Below are 19050 nucleotides of genomic sequence, written 5' to 3' on the forward strand. Positions count from 1 at the left end.
TATTTCTATAATAATTTAGGAACTATCTCTAGTATATAGCAGTTTAATATCATATTTACGATGTAAACCAGTGAGGAAGACATTTTTTGTAAATGGTATTGAGATTATTGAATAGCTATTTGGAAGGGGCTGGGGGCAGGGGATTTCACCTTAAAAGTATACCAGTTAGATTACATTTGGAATGAATGCCTTCATGTAAAACAAAACAAAACAAAAAATAATAACTAAAGAAGTTATTGGTAAAATACAAACTAGCTGTGTTCTATTTCAGTTTTGATTTAAGATGTTCCAAATTAAAAGTTAATTATCTCCGGTTATATACAGGATATGTTTGAGAAAGTAAATAAAGCATATGAATTTTTATGTACCAAATCGGGAAAAATAGTGGATGGACCGGATCCAGAAAATATAATTTTAATTCTGAAAACGCAGAGCATTCTCTTCAACCGTCATAAAGAAGGTAGGCATGTATTGTTTTCAAATTTTCATTTATCCTCCACCTAATTCTACCATGTTACTTTCTGAATATTAAAATTAGAATATTAAAGTACTCTACAGCATATTTTAATAGATTTATAATTATTATTGCAAAAGGCTCTTGAAATTGTATTTTAGATACAGCAAAAGAGTAGTTTTTCATAGGAAGGCTCAAAATGGTGCTTATTTTATATCTATGTTTTTCAATATTTTGCATTCCAACAAGATTTCAGTATTCCTCCTAACTTTTTATCTTTAGCCATTTAGCAGCAAACATATTAAATGAGGTCTAAAAGGGGTCTGGCAGTGTTTGATTCAAAGATGATTCAGTGTTCTTAAATCACATACAAAAGACTCTGCCTATCATGACTCCAAAAGCCTCTAAAGGTTGAAAATGCCAAGTGTGTTTTGGTCTTTAAAAGAGCAATAGAAACTTTTGAAATGACCGTATACTTCCTGTTAACCTTTTATTTACTGTGGTAGCTGTAAAAACCCTCAGTTTGAAAAGCACTGTTATAGATTAAGAAGTTTTGCAGGGTACAGTGTTACTGGGACTTTTCAGCATGTTTGTAGTCCATTTGTGCTAACTAACAGTGGCAGCCAAAACGCTGGGAATATGTTGAAAAGTTTGAAGACTTTATGTTGCAGAGTTATGTTCAATATGGCAGATGTTCATTGGCTTAGAGACTGAACTTGGTTTACAGCACCAAGTGGGAGATCCATTTGCTCTGGAGGATGATGTCAGGAGAAAAGGAAGAGAGGACAAAGTGGGTGGGGACGGATGTGAGGGGAGGGATCTGACATAAGCAGATGGAACACTGGGTAATTAAGGGCAAGTGAAGTTGCAGTTTAGGTACATAGTGGAGGGGACAACATGGGGATCTAGCAATTGGGTCATTAGAGAGTAGTGACTAGTTGATTCACTTCTCATATGAATTGAATAGAACAGATTTGTAAGCATTTAGTTATATGGTATTTATTACTCAGTATGTGTTTAAAGGCTTCTTTTCAAACCATTGGTTTTTTTTGTTGTTTTTTTTTGTTTTTTGTTTTTTAATTTCTTTATTGATTAAGGTATCACATATTTGTCCTCATCCCCCCATTCCCATCCCACACTCCTCCCCACACATGCCCCCACCCCCCTGTTGTCCTTAACCGCTGGTTAGGCTCATATGCTTGCACACAAGTTCTTTGGTTGATCTTTCCCCTTTATCCCCACCCCACCCTCCCCTCCCCTCCCTCTGAGGCCCGACAGTCTGATCCATGCCTCCTTGTTTCTGGGTCTGTTCTTGTTCATCAGTCTATGTTGATCATTATTTCCCCTAGATGAGTGAGATCATGTGCTATTAGAAATACACTTGTAAGAACCGAAAATGAGACAAGCAATAATGGTTATGGTGACAGGCAAATGAATCAGTGTGTGGTGAGTTTCTTTCTGGGCCAACAGTTCTTTTGAGACCCAATTTCAATGTCCAACAGTTCCTTATGTGTACATGTCAGCACTGACATTACAGTTCTGGATGGTGGACAAATGGTGGTAATGCAGGTCCGACTCTCTCTGGTTTGGTCCTGGGCAACCTGCAGTGATGCACAGCTGCTAACTGCTAGTATGGGAAGGCCTTTTTTTAATTTTTTTTTATTTCAGGGAGGAAGATAGAGGGAGAGAGAGAGATAGAAACATCAACAATGAGAGAGAATCATTGATTGGCTGCCTCATGCATGCCCCCTACTGGGGATCGAGCCCACAACCCGGGCATGTGCCCTGACCAGGAATCGAACCATGACCTCCTGGTTCATAGGTTGAAACTCAACCACTGAGCCATGCCAGCCGGGCCATTGGTTATTTTTTAATGGCTGATAACCCTGTACTAGTCACAGGGTACAGTTGTGGCTCACCATTGGTTTGTTATCTAGGTCAGAATGTTTTTTTCAGGCTGTGTTTTCTACTTTTCCCAGCATTGTTTATACCCCGTGAGCTTGGGGAGGGGGACCTGATCTGTTAGGCTTAAAATGCATCCATTGTTCTTTCTTGCTACATATATATATGTATATGGACCAGTTGCAGGAGGCTTTTTTTTAAAAGCCATTTTAGAAATGCGTTAACTTAAGGCAAATTATTGGTCATAATCAAAAGGCAAAAGCTTTATGCTGATTTCAAGTGGGATTATAGAGGCTCTTATAAAGTCACAGTCTCTTTGTTCTAGAATAAATTATATTCAGTATTTTTAAATGTTCGTTTTACGGTAACTGATGAAATAGAAAGAAAAGTGCACTTGTTATTCAGAAATTAGAATATAAAAGATTCACTCATTAAAATCAAATGTCTACCCGGCCGGCGTTGCTAAATTGTTGAGCTTCTACCTGTGAACCTGGAGGTCACAGTTCCATTCCTGGTCAGAGTACATGCCGGGGTTGTGGGCTTAGTCCCCGGTTGGGGTACAGGAGGCAGCAGATCAGTGATTCTTATCATTGATGTTTCTATCTCTCTGTCCCTCTCCCTTCCTTTCTGAAATCAAGAAAAATATATTTTAAAAAAATAATAAAAATAAATATCTTTTCTTTACAAAGAAGTATGAAAATCATGATTGTTAATACAGTCTCTGGTGTGTTGGCTGTGTCTTACTGTCTGTGATCAGGTGAAAAGTTGCAAAAATCACATGGGACAACGTAGAAAGTCAATATGCTGCAAAGGATCAAACACTAAATTCAGTTAATCTATCAGAAAATATTCTTTTACTAGTGTGGAAACATTTTAGAGAAATCAACCAAACAAGTTTGCTAGAAAAGAAAAGTTCCAAGGGATTTGTAATTGTTTTAATTTCTTTTTATAAAATAGAATTAGGAGACATTTAAGATGTTGAATATTTTATCATTTTTTAATGCAATGCAATTGAACAGTGTCTAAATTAACTTTAGACACAGTTAGTTTTTGTTTTGTTTGTTGTTTTCCCAACACTAACCGTTGGTTATTTCAGATTTACAGCCTTACAAATATGCAGGATACCCCATGCTGATTAGGACTATAACCATGGAAACTTCAGATGACCTCCTTTTCTCAAAAGAATCACCTTTGTTGCCTGCTGCGGTAGAACTGGCTTTCCACACTGTCAACTGCTCAGCCCTCAATGCTGAAGAGCTCCGAAGGGAAAATGGAATTGAGGTAATATGGATGCTTTAGAGTTTACTTTCCAGCTAGTTTAGATACATTGTATGACTCCTGGCAATAGAGAATTCAGCAAGTACAAATAGTTGGTATAGTTCATATAATTTATGCCAACAGATAACAATGTTACATTCCCTATATTCTGGTATCAAAATTAGAGGTAGAAATGGAGCTTTATTTCATGTGAATTGGAGAGTATTAGATTCAAAATTGATAAACAATATTACTTACAAAGTAGCTTATTGGAACCACTTAGAAACTTTCAGGAGCCCTTTGTTTACTTGTTTATTTAACAAATATTAATTGAGCAAACATTTACTTAACCAAGTATCTAATATTCCTACTAGAAAAAGGCTTTTCAGACTTAAAGTCAGAATGGCAACTTAATGGTTGGCTTCTTTCTCTGCAGGTGTTACAAGAGGCATTTAGTCGCTGTGTGGCTGTCTTGAATCGTTCTAGTAAACCAAGTGACATGTCAGTACAGGTGAGGCTAGTTTCTGATGTTTTGCTGAAAATCTTTGGTTCCTTTGGTGTTCTGATGTTTGCTGAAAACCTTTGATGTGGAGTACACATATTACTCTGATCTCTGCCTTCATCTTCATATGGCATTCTTCCTGTTTCTGTGTGTGTGTGTGTGTGTGTGTGTGTGTGTGTGTGTGTGTTTGCGCATACGTGTGCGCCTTTCTCTGTCTAAATTTTCTCTTTTTATAAGGACACATATTTTATTGCATTAGAATCCATCCTAATGACCTTATCTTAACTTGATTACTAGTACATCTAGAAAGATGCTATTCCCAAACAAGTTCACATTCTGAGGTACTTGGGGGTTAAGACTTAAACATATCTTATAGGGAAGACACAATTTGACCCATACATTGATATTGCAAGAAAGTGATAAAATCAGGAAAGAATAAGGTACACTGTAAGGGAAAGTTTCAGGAAATAGAGCTCACAAATCCAGGAACTTCTAAGTCTAATAAAAGTAAAGGGAAAAACTGAGAAATAACAAACACCAAATAAAACTCCACACTGCAGCAAGAATTAAGCCAAAAATGCCTTTGATTTCTAGGTGTTCATTTTGTATCCTGCTACATTGCCAAATTCATTTATTAAATCAAGTAATATTTTGGTTGAGTCTTTAGGGTTTTCTATGTACACTACCATGTCATCTGCAAATAATGACAATTTTACTTTCTCCTTTCCAATTTGGATGCCTTTTATTTTTTCTTCTTGTCTGATCTCTATGGATAAAACTTCCAGTATTATTTTGAATAAGAGTGGTGAAAGTGTACATCCCTGTCTTGTTCCTGTCTTTAGGGAAAACACTTGGTTTTTGCTCATTAAGAATGATGTTGGCTGTAGGATTGTCATATATGGCCTTTATTATGTTGAGCTCTGATCCCTCTATTCCCACTTTGCTGAGAGTTTTTATAAAAATAGGTGTTGGATTTTGTCGAATGCTTTTTCTGTGTCAATTGATATGATCATGTGGTTTTTGTTTTTCAATTTGGTTATGTGATATATCACATTTATTGATTGTGAATATTGTACTAGCCTTGCATCCATGGAATAAATCCCACTTGGTTATGGTGTATGTTATACAACAACAACAACAAAATAAAATGTATGGTTCCATGAGAATTATACTATACCCTAACTCAAACTTTATGAGAACCACTTGGAGGGCTCTTTAAACCATGGGTGCTGAGCATCGCCTCCCCGTCCCCTGCCCACAGAGTTTCTGATTCAGTGGGTCTGGCATAGGTGCCTGAGAATATGCTTTTTTATCAGGTTCTCAGGTGCTGATGGTCTGTATATCACACTTTAAGAACCACTGCACTAAATTGCTTGTGATCTATTGGCTTTATTTTTTCTCTCTTAAGATAGAGAATAATATAATGAACCATTATGTCCCCATTACCTAGTTTCAAATATTTGCCATTTTGCCATTCTTATTTCACTTCCACCCCTGCCTAATTTTCTTTTCTGTCTCCCTCCCCCAACCGTAGTATTTTAACTGGCTTATTTTCTGTTATGGTTATAATAGTTGAATTCTTTGATAGAAATTCCATCAAGAATTCATTAAGATCATTATAGAATGCATCTTGTTGTGTGGCCCTTTGTTTATGCCAGCAAAATTTAGAACATAAAACAATTGAGTATAAGCTTTTTGAGTTTCAGCCTCTACTTTGAAGTACAGTACACAAATAGAACTCTGGATCTACAGTGTTAATACTCTGGACAAAAGTATTTTAATCTAGAGATTGGCAAACTATTTTTAATTCTCACCCAAGGATTTTTTTTTTTTCATTTGCTTTTTAGAGAGAGTAAAAGGGAGGGAGGAGAGAGAGAGAAAAAAAACATTGATGTGAGAGAGTCAGATCGATTGGTTGCCTTCTGCACCAGCCCCGACTGGGGCCAGTATTGTACCTGCAACTCAAGTATGTGCTCTGAATGGGAACTGAATCTGCAACCCTTCCATGAGTGGGCTGATGCTCTAACCATTGAGCAACACCAGCCTGGGCAGCAAAATTTTTTTTATAAAGGGCCAGAAAGTAAACATTTGAGGCTTTACAGTCTCTGTTGAACTTTTTTATGTTTTTTGTTTGTTTGTTTGTTTTTGTTTGTTTTTAGTAACTCTTTAAAAACGTGAAAACCTTAGCTCCCTGGCCATATAAAGACAGCCCAAGTTCGATTTGGCCATGTACCATAGTGGCCATGATATGGCAACCTTGCATCTACAGAAAATCTTAACCAGAAATACTAGTGATTTAATAGAAATATTCTATTTAATTTTGGAGCGTTATATATATATATATCATTAAGTATTCACGAATCTTTGCTGATTTGATTTCCACTGTATTAAGCAAGGAATACAGAGGTGACTTCTTTTTCTTGCTCTGTTGTGTTGTCTGCAGGTGTGTGGACACATAAGCAAATGCTATAGTGTGGCTGCTCAGTTTGAAGAATGCCGAGAGAAGATTACAGAAATGCCCAGCATCATCAAGGATCTCTGTCGGGTGCTGTATTTTGGCAAGGTAGAGTTCACCTTTAATGCTTTCTGATAGAGCTGGCCGTGAGTTTTCTTTTCAAGTAGCCAGTCTCAGGTTTATAAACAAGTTGTTTTCTCCAAATTATATTTTTTTCTTTTAATTCTCACCCAAGGATATGTTTTCATTGATGTTTAGAGAGAGAGAGAGAAACATCGACATGAAAGAGAAACATTGATCAGGTGCTTCCCACACATTCCCCAACTGGAGTTAGAACCCATAACCTAAGTATGTGCCCTGACCAGGAATCGAACCTGCAACCTTTGGTGCATAGGCCAAGGCTTCAACCAAGCGTTAAAGTACTCTATTGGCCGAGGCGAAGCCCTAATTATTTTTAAGTAAATTATTTGGCTCTCTAATAGCATTTTTCACAGAAGCATTGCTGTCAATGAAGGCTTTTGTTCCTAAGCTGGCCCACAAAGAATGAGACTAGTGACATAGCTAAAGAGAAATGGGTCTCATCTGAGCATTAAGAGAAAGGTAGGGAAGAAAGAGAAGATTAGTCTAAATAAATCTCATGAGAGGAAAGGACCACATAAAACCTGAAACTTAGCCATGTCACTGCCTCATGGGAAGAAAGTCCAAGTTAGAGATCTGAGAGTTGACTGTTTCCTCTTACTCCAGTACCGCTGAGGGAAGGAGAGATTTCTTGGGTGACTGACAGTGTGAGAGGTGTACTGGAATAGAACAGGATTGGAGTGCTGATGCTGAGCTAGGGTATCTAGAAATAAGGGAATCTGATGAAAACATGTCCTCACTATATTTACTTGATGTCATTAGAAGTATTTAGCAAAAACAAACTGAATGACAGAAGTAAATTTGTACACCTGCACTAAAGATATTGATAAACTTAAGTTGGTTGGCATATGAATTGCTGTTAATTACCTTGTTACTATTTTTAGAAATTAAAATTGAATAAGTGAAATGAAGAAAATGATTCCCAAGTTTCTGAGCACTAGCCTCAAAGATAGTAATTCTGTGTTTTGTCACAGGGTCACTTTTAATTTTGGATTTTAAAGGATATAGGATTCAAATTTAAATTGGAAATAAAAATAGAAGAGGAGGTAAATATTTTGCATAATAAGATAGCTAGCTTGACATACATTCACATCCAATTCTCTTGGGAGCTTCTTTTTAACGCTATAATTAATTCAATTATTCTTATTCTCTCAGAGTATTCCACGGGTGGCCGCTCTTGGGGTAGAGTGTGTCAGTTCTTTTGCTGTGGATTTCTGGCTACAGACACACCTGTTTCAAGCTGGAATTTTGTGGTATATGCTTGGTTATCTGTTTAATTATGACTACACACTGGAAGAGAGTGGCATTCAGAAAAGTGAAGAAACAAACCAGCAGGTAACTTGAACACTGCTTTAACATTGCATTTAAACTCAAGCCATCGGTTAATGTTAAGCAAAGCTTCAGCTATCCAGAACCCCCAAGGCATACACTTTTTTTCAGAGATAACTAAGTTTATTGCTCTTTAATCCTCCAGACTTTTTTCCCCCCCTTAACTAGGATTCAAGGCAAGGGAATTTGTAGTAGCATATACTGGATACAACTTAATTTTTTCTTGATTACTCAGCATCACCTGTAGGATTGCAAAATTATGGTTTTGTAACACAGGAAAAGATAACGATACTGTTGCAGCTAGCTCCCCCAAACACTTGAGTGCTTACCTGAATTTTACATATATGTTTTTCTATCTATACTTTTGTATTTACTATCATTCATTATTCATTTTGTTATATGTACGTGTCTTTAGCAGTCAAATCTACCTGCTATTCCCACCCTACCCCCAGATGTGCTTCTTCCAGTTATCTACAAGATACTGTTTTGGTATAAATGAACTCACAGATTCTGATGCTCTTTTGTATAGGTACAAGAGTAACCTCTAATGCATAAACTCATTAATATCAGTGTTAGGGACTCCTGTGCCTTTTTTGGTTGTTAGCTTTCTGCTTTTTAAATGTGTCCCATACAGTTAATTGTGTTATTAATGTAAGATAGCAGATCTACTTTAATGTCTTAACTTTTTAAACAGGAAGTAGCCAACAGCCTTGCCAAACTGAGTGTCCGTGCTCTCAGTCGCCTTGGAGGGTATCTGCCTGAAGAACAAGCAACTCCAGAAAATCCAACCATCAGGAAAAGTTTATCTGGCATGCTGACACCCTATGTTGCTAGAAAACTTGCTGTGGTTAGTACTACTGAGGTATGTGCTTTACAGGTAGCCTGGGTTTTGATGAATATTGCAAAACCCTTTAAATAATACAGGAACATAAAAAGTTGAGTGCTGCAGGGAAACTAAAAATTGACAGTGTTTATATGCTTGTTCTCTCGGCCAAGAAATTTAGTTTATTGTGTATTGATGCTAATGAACTATCGCTACAAGAGCAGTCTTTTTGTAAGTGTAAGTTAACTTCATGTTTCAGTTGTGGAGCTACCATAATTGTGTGTTTTTATCCTCACCTGAGTACTTTATTTTATTTTATTGATTTTTAGAGAGAGAAACATTGGTCAGTTGCCTCCTGTACATACCCTAACCGGGGATCAAACCCACAACCTTTTGGTGCATAGGACCACGCTCCACCAGCTGAGCCACCCAGCCAGGGCAGAGCCACCATAATTCTTAATAATCTTGTCCCTTGGAATTATAAGGGACTGGACTGGAGTGGTGTTTCACAGTGGCCAGAGGGCCGGGAGCCAGGAGACCCAGAGTCAATTTTTAGTTGTTTCTCAGCTTTACCTTATTTAGGCGCAGGTTTGAAGTCCCAAAAGTAAATGCGCGCACACACACATGCATTCATGACAAAAATAAGCATGACCTTGGCAGACCTCCCAACTTCTTTGGCCGCTTTTGTGAGGATCACTGAGAAACAATCTACAAATGTAGCGTTAGAGAATTAACCTATAGAAATCCATTAAATAGACTACTGTGAAGCCTTAAATTGTAAAGGTATATTTAAAGGCATTTGAAGATGTTTAAAGTGAAAATACTAAACCCATTTTTGTATTAAAAAGAAATGAAAGGATGGATGAATCTGTACCAATCTGCTTATGTGTAGTTATCCCTGAATGGCAGAATTACAGGCTATTTTTATATTATTTTTATATTCTCTAGTGATTGTCTAATACTTTTGTAAAAAAAAAAAAAAAAAGCCCTCAGGGTTTTAAATGTAAAGTATTTTTAGAACTTATAAATAGCTTCTTTGTTTTTAATCCAATCTGAATGGGTCTGGTTCTAGTGCTGGGCATTGCTTTTTGGTGCCCCTCAACAAGAGGGAAGAGCTTTAGGTGTCACTCTTCTTTTTCTGGATTTTGTGTTTATTCATGTGTTGGGTTTTGCTGACTGAAAACTAGCAAGTTGTTGATTAACTACTACAGGAAAAAAGAACTAGTAGCACTTCAAAATGTTGGCCTGAACTTCATCTGAATATATTAAATGCTTATTTTAAACTGCTAGTTCTCAAAGTTTTACAGTTTTCTTACTAATATATTTTTTCAGTCATTTTTCTTAACATTTGAAAACAAGGGTTGGGTGTCTTTGTATAAGATGGAGGTATTAACCCCTGCTTTCCTCCTGGCATAGAGCTCTATAAATGTAAAATGTAAAACAGTTTTACTAAAACATATAAAGGAAAGTCAAATGTCTATGTATAGTTACTATGGAGGAGAGCTAAGTAGAGGGGAAGCACAGTGGATAGGGAAGCAGTCATAGCTATGTCTGCTGAACTGTTTCCTGCAATTTGGAATTAGGGCTTGGCCTAGAAAAGCGGAACTGACTCTGCCCATACATTTTATTTTCCTTCCTAGGAGTATTCTTCATAAAGATTTAGATTTTTGTTTTCAAATAAATGTGTATAAAGGCAGTATGATTCCGTTTAAGCCTATGTTTACTGAGTTTATTAAATGCTTTAACACAAATATATTGTGTAATTTTCACCAAAGCAGAGCCAATGTTAAGTCAAACAGATTTAAATTTAAATCCTTGTTTCACTAAAGGATTGTGAGACCTGGAACAAATAATTTGCCCTCTCTCAGCCTTAATTTTTCTCAGGTGCACATGGATAATATCAGACTTTTTAGAATTATTGAGATACCTGTTATTGAGCTCTGTTCTACTTAAAGCGCCTATTACCAAATGTAATAGACAATTTTAGTAAATGATAACTTCAGTGTATTTTTACTAAATGTTACAAAACTTATTTTGTGTCCTAGATTTTGAAGATGCTTAACAGCAACACAGAGAACCCCTATTTGATATGGAACAATTCTACAAGGGCAGAGCTACTTGAATTTCTTGAATCCCAACAAGAAAACATGATTAAAAAGGTAAGTTACTGTTTTAAAAAGTTTATTGGGTAACTTACTCTGATGGAATCTCTGGAAATGTAACTTAGCATTGACAAAGCAGAAGCCTATTTCTCCATTTGGTGTTAATTAAGCCTATACATAGCTTTTTGCCACCTAATATTTAAGAATACTAGTAGCACTTAAGAATTTAAGATTACTTCTTATTATATTTAATAATACATTGAGATTTTTTTTTGTTGTTTTTGTTACCACTAATATATACCTGTCTTCTATTTTAACCAGTTTTTGCACCCAGAAGCCCTGCTAATTATTCTTTCCAGCCTCTAGTCCCCAGTAAATCAAAATTGCTTTTGGTATCAAAATTGAATAATTTCTCCTATTCTGACACCTTTCAGCAAGAGTGGAGAAGCTGTTAAACCATTAAATACAACAACAAAAAACAACCAGTAAGATGAAAAATATGGAGAAAACCTGGATAATACATATACTAGATGACTGGGTTTTGACTTTTGTTGTTGTTGTTAATTCTTATCCAAGGATATTTTCCCATGGATTTTTAGAGAGAGTAGAGGGAGGGAGGGAGGAAGGGGAAGAGAGAGAGAGGGAAATTGATTGGTTGCCTATTATACACACCCCGGCCAGGGATCGAACCCACAACCTAGGTATACGCCCTGACCAGGAATTGAACCTGCAACTGCAGCCTTTTTGGTGTATGGGATGATACTCCAACCAACTGAGCCTCCCAGCCAGGGCTTTCCCATTTCTCTTTTCTGTCTTTTTACTTTTTCTTAAATGGAAACCCTTCTTGATTTGTTAACCTGTTTATTTAGACAGCACTTCATTTAATATATTACTTTTTAAACCAGTAAAAATGTCACCCTACATCTGACTAGGCCCAATGCCTGCTGAATGGAGTGAGAAGAACCAAGTGTCATACTTGCTTTATGAACACTAGCTCTAAGACACTTCATTGGCTGACCTCTGTGATCTTTTGAAATTTTAAAATGAGTAATAATATTAGTCTTTGACTAGAAAATAACAACTCTAGACCCATTCCAGAGTCCATATTACTACTTAATAAACCTTATAATTGCAATTGCAATGGGTGCTGTCTTTGTAACCCACCACATTTTTTCCCTCTGAAAAATGAGTGGGTCTTTTAAGTTATTTATCTGATGTTGTTAAATTGAATATGTAGATAGATTTATAATCCAGACACTTTTGATTCTGATGCATATCTAACAGTCTTTTTTTTTTTTCTTTTAAGGGTGATTGTGACAAAACTTACGGATCAGAATTTGTCTATAGTGATCACGCCAAAGAACTTATTGTAGGCGAGATTTTTGTTAGGGTGTATAATGAAGTCCCTACTTTCCAGCTAGAGGTAAGCTCTCTATTAGTTTTGTCTGATACTTTTGCCCATTTTTACCACACTGTGTACACAGAAATAATTCCTGTTCTTTGCCAAATGCTTTATACCAGCCTGGCTATGTGATGGGGTGACCATTGATAATGTATAAGCCTCTTTATTTTGAAAGTTGAAGAATTTAATTTTGTGGATTCAGTAGTAAGTTATTCCTTGCCCAGCTGTTCCTTATGTTATGCATAATGATATCCTACTGTCATGTCTATATGCCTTCAACTTAACTAGTCTCTCATGGAAGTGCAAGGCCACTTGCACACTCAACTCCATCATGTAGAATATCCTTCTCTGGCCAGTTAATAGATGAAAATAAGAAAATACAGGTGGAGAACAAGTATTTATTTATTTATTTTTTTAATGATTGGGGTCACATCAGCTTGTCAGTTCCAGAAGCAAATTGAGGAGCTTCTTTTTCTTCTTAGTGCTTGGAGATTGTGTAGGAATATTTTGTTATAGGGTTTTTTTTGTTTTGTTTTGGAGAGGATGGCAAGGAGGATTTGGTGATTAATTGGTTTTTAAGGAGGGAAGAAGTGAAGCTTTGTTTTAGACTTTGCTCTTAGCAGAAAAGGAATTTTTAAACCTTACTAAAGGTTTACTAAACCGTAATGTGTATTATTTAGCTGTTAAGCAGAATGAATTGAGTGATTTTCAAAATCCCTTTGAAAACTGTCCTTTGAATTTATATTCTAAATATATATAATTTTAAAATGTTAAAATATAACCAAATTGTAGAAGTTACATCTAATGTTATTCATTACTTTTATTGGTAAAGATAAATGATACTGTAATCTCAGCATTGTTATACTGAAGTTCTCATGGGAGTATATTTGATCTCTAATGCTCTAATGTATTGGGACAGAAAATGTTGAGAAACACTTCATAATGTGACTGAGTTTTATTTCCCCTTCCCCCAGTTTGTTTTTAAGTCATCATCCAAGGACATCTTCCTCCCCCCCCCCCCGCCCCCCCATTGATTCTAGAGAGAGAGAGGAAGAGAGGGAGCGAAACATCAATCAATTGCCTTCTGTATAGGCCCCGACCGGGTATTGAACCCACAACCTAGGTTTGTGTTGTGCTCTGACTGGGAATTGAATCTATGACCCTTTAGTGCACAGGATGATGTTCTACCCACTTAGCAATGCCTGCCAGGGCTTTCCTCCCATTTTTAATCCATGGGTATGTTTATGTGTATGTACAGTCACTTTAGTATCTTGAGTTTTTGCTGTTGTTGTTTGGTTGGTTGTTTTTCTGCTATGGAGTCTTTGTTATACATTATTTCTGAAGGCACACATGTCTTTAAATAGATCTCTTCTCAACTTAGGCTCCAAAAGCGTTTGCTGCAAGTCTCTTGGATTACATAGGCTCACAGGCCCAGTACCTCCACACATTCATGGCTATCACACATGCTGCAAAAGTGGAGTCAGAACAACACGGAGACCGCTTGCCAAGAGTGGAAATGGCTTTGGAGGCTCTGAGAAATGTCATAAAATATAATCCAGGTGTGTGACTGTATCCTTGATCAGTTAGGTCCTTATAATAGAGGGCCTGAAAAATCCAGTTCTCAGTTTTATCAGGGAAAATTACTTGGTTATAATGCTATACCTGACATAACTTTAAGAGGACTTGACCCCATAATATTTTTATCTGTAAACAGTAGGCTGGAAAGATAGGTCAAGGCACCATGGTTATAAGAGTCTCAGTGAGTTGAAAAGGTAGAATCACTTGATAGTGTAAAATTTCAAATTGATGACATAAGTTGATATACCAAGTGTAAGTGCTTAAATTAGATTTATTAATTGATGTAATTTTTGTCTCTTCTGGTCCTTAATACAATGCCATATGCATATGGACACTCATAGTTTTGAAAAACTGAAGTGTTTGGTGTATGAAATATAAAATAATGAAAATGTGAAATTTTTCATTTTTAAACATCTTTAAGAGGACATTTCCAAAAACATCATCACTCTTGCCTGACTCTAGGGGAGACAGATGAATGAAAATCTAAATGCTTCTTCTGATATAAGCTTTGATAACAAATATACAATATAAAACTTAATACAAATGGAATTTATGTTACCATTAATAATTATCTTCCAGATACTTTTTTGCTCTTTTCAATATATGTAATAATACTATTAAAATTCTGACTTTTTGTTTATTGCCAACAAATTAGTCCAATAAAACAACAGTAATGAAATGTTTTTAGGAATTTAGTCATTTCCATGGTATACATTGGGATGTTATTAAAGGCAGTGTTATATACTCTGAGGAAAACCTTTTTTTATTGTTTGTAGTTGGCATAGTAGAATGGTATTAGTGGTGTATTAGGTACAAATAATTGCAGTAAAGCAGGCTATTGATTTGGAACTTAACAAAAATAGAGGAAGGGCTTGCACAGAAACTGTTTTGATAGCATCTATAAAGTTCATGTATCAGGATCACATGCTCACTTGTAATTTAGAAACATGGTTTATGTGTTGTTGATGTATTTGTAATAATTGTTACCTGTTAAGTGGTTTACAAATGAATTTAAAAGCAACTTACTTATAGAATATTTTCAGATCCTTTAAGTTGAGGGATCATGGTGAATTATGGGGCCTCAAAAGATTACAAATTATACTACATGTTTTACTACCATGTAATAAAAGGAAAGACATGCTGAACAAAACCTTAATATTTAATGTTTTGTTTTATTGACAAGATGGGAGTGAATATGTGAGATTGGGGTTTGAGGTAGGTAGGAATGGAAATAAATTTTACATATTTTCACAAGTATCCCTGTAATACGCATATCAGTTGTTTGTTTGTAGTGTAGTCCTCAGGTGGCAGAGTTCTAACTCAGTCTTAATTAAAAGCCAAATGATGTCACACTCTCCCAAAATATAATTAGGCTGGGGTGAGTAGGGTAGCACCTCTCAGGTCAAGAGATAAAGAGTATAATTACCACCGTATAACTTTTATTTTTGAGTTCTCTGATAAATTTCTTGATTTTAGTCTGAGGCTGGGGGTGGGGATGGAAATGGAAACAAAACGAACATAAGAAACTCTAATAGATTAGTCTTGCCTAATACTTACTGTGGCTTAGAGATACTTTACTCACGTCATATCACAAATATTGAGAAAGGCTTAACAGACCTATAATTGGCAGTAAAGGATAGTGTGTATTGGTTTTCTGAATGTTTGAAATTTAGGACATTTCTTAGAAATAAAAGAATAACATTTTATTCTTATTCCTTAGGCTCTGAAAGTGAATGCATTGGGCACTTTAAATTAATATTTTCCCTTCTCCGAGTCCATGGAGCTGGTCAAGTGCAGCAATTGGCTTTGGAGGTAAAAAAATGTACTAAAGCATGTTGCCTTTCCCGCCACTTACTATGTATGGTGTGAGCCTTGGTTAATCACCATCTGAAGCTGAATGGAAGTTTACATGTTTATTGTGTTGTTTTTTATTTTCCATTTTGTCTTTAAGTCAAGTGTGGATGTTTTTTAAAGTTTGAATTAATTTACTCATTTTGAAGAGCAAATGTTATGCAGTCATAACATTTTCAAGATCATACTCGGTAGTCATTGTCTGCTATGCATTGAAATGCATTATATATTGTCATGTAGTGTGGGTTTAAAAATTGACTTTACTCGGATGTTTGGAATCAAGAAAAAGTGTCAGGGTTTCTCTGATTCTTTCTGTGTCCCCCACAGAGAGACATTTGAGATCAGGGTACTCTGCTGGCTACACACTAGGTTTGTGTTCCAGAGAAAGGACAAACACCAAATTTAGCCCTGCAGTAATGAGTTTATGATTGGGTTAAAAAAAAAAAGTTAAATTAGTCAAAAAGTTTATTAACAAGCATGTTCTTTTCTTTTAATTTTAAACATTTTAAAACACATATTTTTATTGATTTCAGAGAGGAAGGGAGAGAGAGAAAGAGAAACATTCATCAGCTGCTTCCTGCATGCCCCCCAATGGGGATCGAGCCCAAACCTGGGCATGTGCCCTTGACTTGGGGCCCTTCAGTCTACAGGCTGATACTCTGTCCACTGAGCCAAACCAGCTAGGGCAACAAGCATGTTCTTTTAATTGAAATGCATGCTTATGAACTTAATTTCTTTAAGTACCCTGTAACATTTTAAATAAATATTATTAAATCTACTAGAGGCCTCCGTTGCAGGAAGATTCCTGCAATAGGGCTTCCTGCTGCAGTCTCCGCCGCCCCGCCTGCTTCCCTCCCTTCTCTGCCACCCCGTCTGCTTCCCTCCCTTCTCTGCCACCCCGCCTGCTTCCCTCCCTTCTCCCCTGCCACACTTGCTTGCTTCTCTGCAGCTTCGCTCTCTTCTTCAGCATTTGGCTTCTTTCTTTGCTGTCTTCAGTCTTCGCTCTGCATCTGGATATGCAAATTAACCGCCATCTTGGTTGGGTTAATTTGCATACTCGCCCTGATTGGCTGGTGGGCGTGGCTTGTGGGCATAGCAAAGGTACGGTCAATTTGTATGTTTCTCTTTTATTAGATAGGATGATACTTTGCATTGAGGTACTGACCACATGGTTCGAGTTAAGTGACATTAATCTTTAGATGTCTACCATAAAAGTTAGGCTTGAGAAGTCATCCTCTTTGAAAGAAAAATATGCCACATTTCTCCAGAATGGAAAGTTAGACAGTCTGTTGTGCTGGGCCCTAAAGACATTTACTTTCTCCCTCTAAAAGCAAAGTCCCAGTGGGGAGGATCATCATCTTCCTACCCCAAGTCTGCAACTGGAAAACAGTGCACTTACCATAGTTCCAGAGCATGTAGGACTGAAGGCTTCTTATAAGCCTCAAGATTGTGAATTGGTGCTAAAATATTTGTTAGGTCATTATATTTAATTCTTACCTCTAAATTAGTAGGAAGCTAATGTACATTATATGGATATGAGCATTAGCATTTTTACTCTTTCTCAAAAGAGCAAATAATAAAGCCCATCTTTAAAATTAAACTATTTTCTAAATATTAAAGATTTTGTCCTCCAAATATTTTTCTCACTTTTGTGAAGCCTTAAATTTATTTAGGTCTAGCTAAATTGAGTTCATTTTATTTAGGTCAGAAATTATTTCCAAAAATCATAATATCCTGTTGATTAATTTACAGGTTGTAAATATAGTGACATCGAACCAAGATTGTGTCAACAATATTGCTGAATCAATGGTTTTGTCCAATTTATTGGCTCTTCTACATTCATTACCATCAAGTACGTATATTCACAAGTGGTATTTTAGAAACCACAGCACAGCCAACCCATGGAGGGGCGCAGTTACACAAATGACACAAAGCCTCTGACGTGGCATTGTCCATACTTAGTTTCAGAATATTTTAAGTGGTATTCTTTATGTTAGATTTGTCTTCCTAGTTATGGTTTTCCACTAAATGATTAAAATTACTTCATATTTCCCATGTCAGAGGTTGAAAGTTGGATGTGAGAGAGTTCCAAGTAAAGGAAATTAACAGGTTTGCTAAGTATAAGCTACCCATGAGCAGTTGAGGATTGGCTAATATCCCATGGTTTATTTACAAGCATAATTGGTCTTGGATGATAGAAAAAAGTGCTTAAGATAAAAATTACCCTGTATTTAGCCTGGAATTGAATTCTTCATTATTTGTTCTTTACTGATTTAATGCTGATAGAGGCTGTTGCCAAGAAAATGAGATCATTTTTTAAAAAATACACCAAGCTGATTTTTTTAATATAGCACGTACTAATTAGTATTGTTCTCCTGCATGGTAACATAGCTCACTCCAGATAATCAGCCTTTGTTGTTTTAGTCTTAGCCTAATACGAGGCAGCTTCCAACTGTTTACTTCTTTGGTCACCTGTCTGTCATTGGCTGTGGAAGAGTCAAGTCCAGTAGCCCAGTATAATTCCATCACAAGGAGTGGGAGCTGCACAGAATGTCCAGAAGGATGCTGTTAGGTCTTAGATTGAAATAGTGTCTTGCAACTGCTACTTTCTGCTCATTTCTCTGAGATAATAGTACCCAGTGAAAATCTTAGATGCCTGATCAGAGTGTCCTCAGGTGTCAGGATGTGAGAAAATTTTGTTTATGCTCTGAACAATGAGGTAGGAAGACAAACATATTGGTTATGAATATGCACTTTGGAATCAGATTGACCTCTATACAAAATCGAGCTATGCCACTTACTGAATGTGAAACCATGGACTGGTTAAACCCGGCCTCAGCTTCCTCATTCATAATAAGCCATGATGATGTCTGTCTCACTGGTTATTGTGAAGATCTAAGTGTGATACGCTGGTTCTGTGCCTGACACAGAATTGATACCCAGTAAATATAAGCTTACTGGTGATGCATTCCTTGAAACGTCTTTTCGTCTGCAGGTCGCCAGCTTGTTCTGGAAACTCTTTATGCTTTGACATCAAGTACAAAAATAATTAAAGAAGCAATGGCAAAAGGTAATGTATGGAGTGCTTTCTCATCCAGTAATGCTCAATAATGATGACACTTTGTATAGTTTATAAACTAGAAGAATGTTTTAGAAGGCTGGTGGTTTTAAAAAATATCAATTGCATTGAGTTAAAATAAGGTTGAAAATGAATTCTACTGACTTAAAAATTTATATTTTTTATGTATAGTATAAAT

The 19050-nt window shown here is 36.4% G+C and overlaps 1 protein-coding gene across 2 annotated transcripts in view; it reads left to right on the forward strand.

The window, feature by feature from the left end:
• Positions 1-19050, forward strand: part of DNAJC13 (DnaJ heat shock protein family (Hsp40) member C13) — a 112206-nt gene that overhangs the window by 74944 nt on the left and 18212 nt on the right. For both annotated transcript variants that reach the window (XR_013814810.1, XM_079794542.1), the window contains exons 36-47: positions 325-460; positions 3453-3637; positions 4050-4124; positions 6559-6678; positions 7864-8043; positions 8732-8899; positions 10906-11019; positions 12269-12385; positions 13746-13923; positions 15663-15754; positions 17546-17645; positions 18789-18863. Coding sequence is in view for 1 of the 2 variants with exons in the window: in XM_079794542.1 (XP_079650668.1) it covers positions 325-460; positions 3453-3637; positions 4050-4124; positions 6559-6678; positions 7864-8043; positions 8732-8899; positions 10906-11019; positions 12269-12385; positions 13746-13923; positions 15663-15754; positions 17546-17645; positions 18789-18863 (1540 nt within the window). In the remaining variant the exon portion in view is untranslated. The remainder of the gene's footprint in view (positions 1-324; positions 461-3452; positions 3638-4049; positions 4125-6558; positions 6679-7863; positions 8044-8731; positions 8900-10905; positions 11020-12268; positions 12386-13745; positions 13924-15662; positions 15755-17545; positions 17646-18788; positions 18864-19050) is intronic.

Source organism: Cnephaeus nilssonii (assembly GCF_951640355.1).
Source record: "Cnephaeus nilssonii genome assembly, chromosome: 17".
NCBI classification, from domain to species: Eukaryota; Metazoa; Chordata; class Mammalia; order Chiroptera; family Vespertilionidae; genus Cnephaeus; species Cnephaeus nilssonii.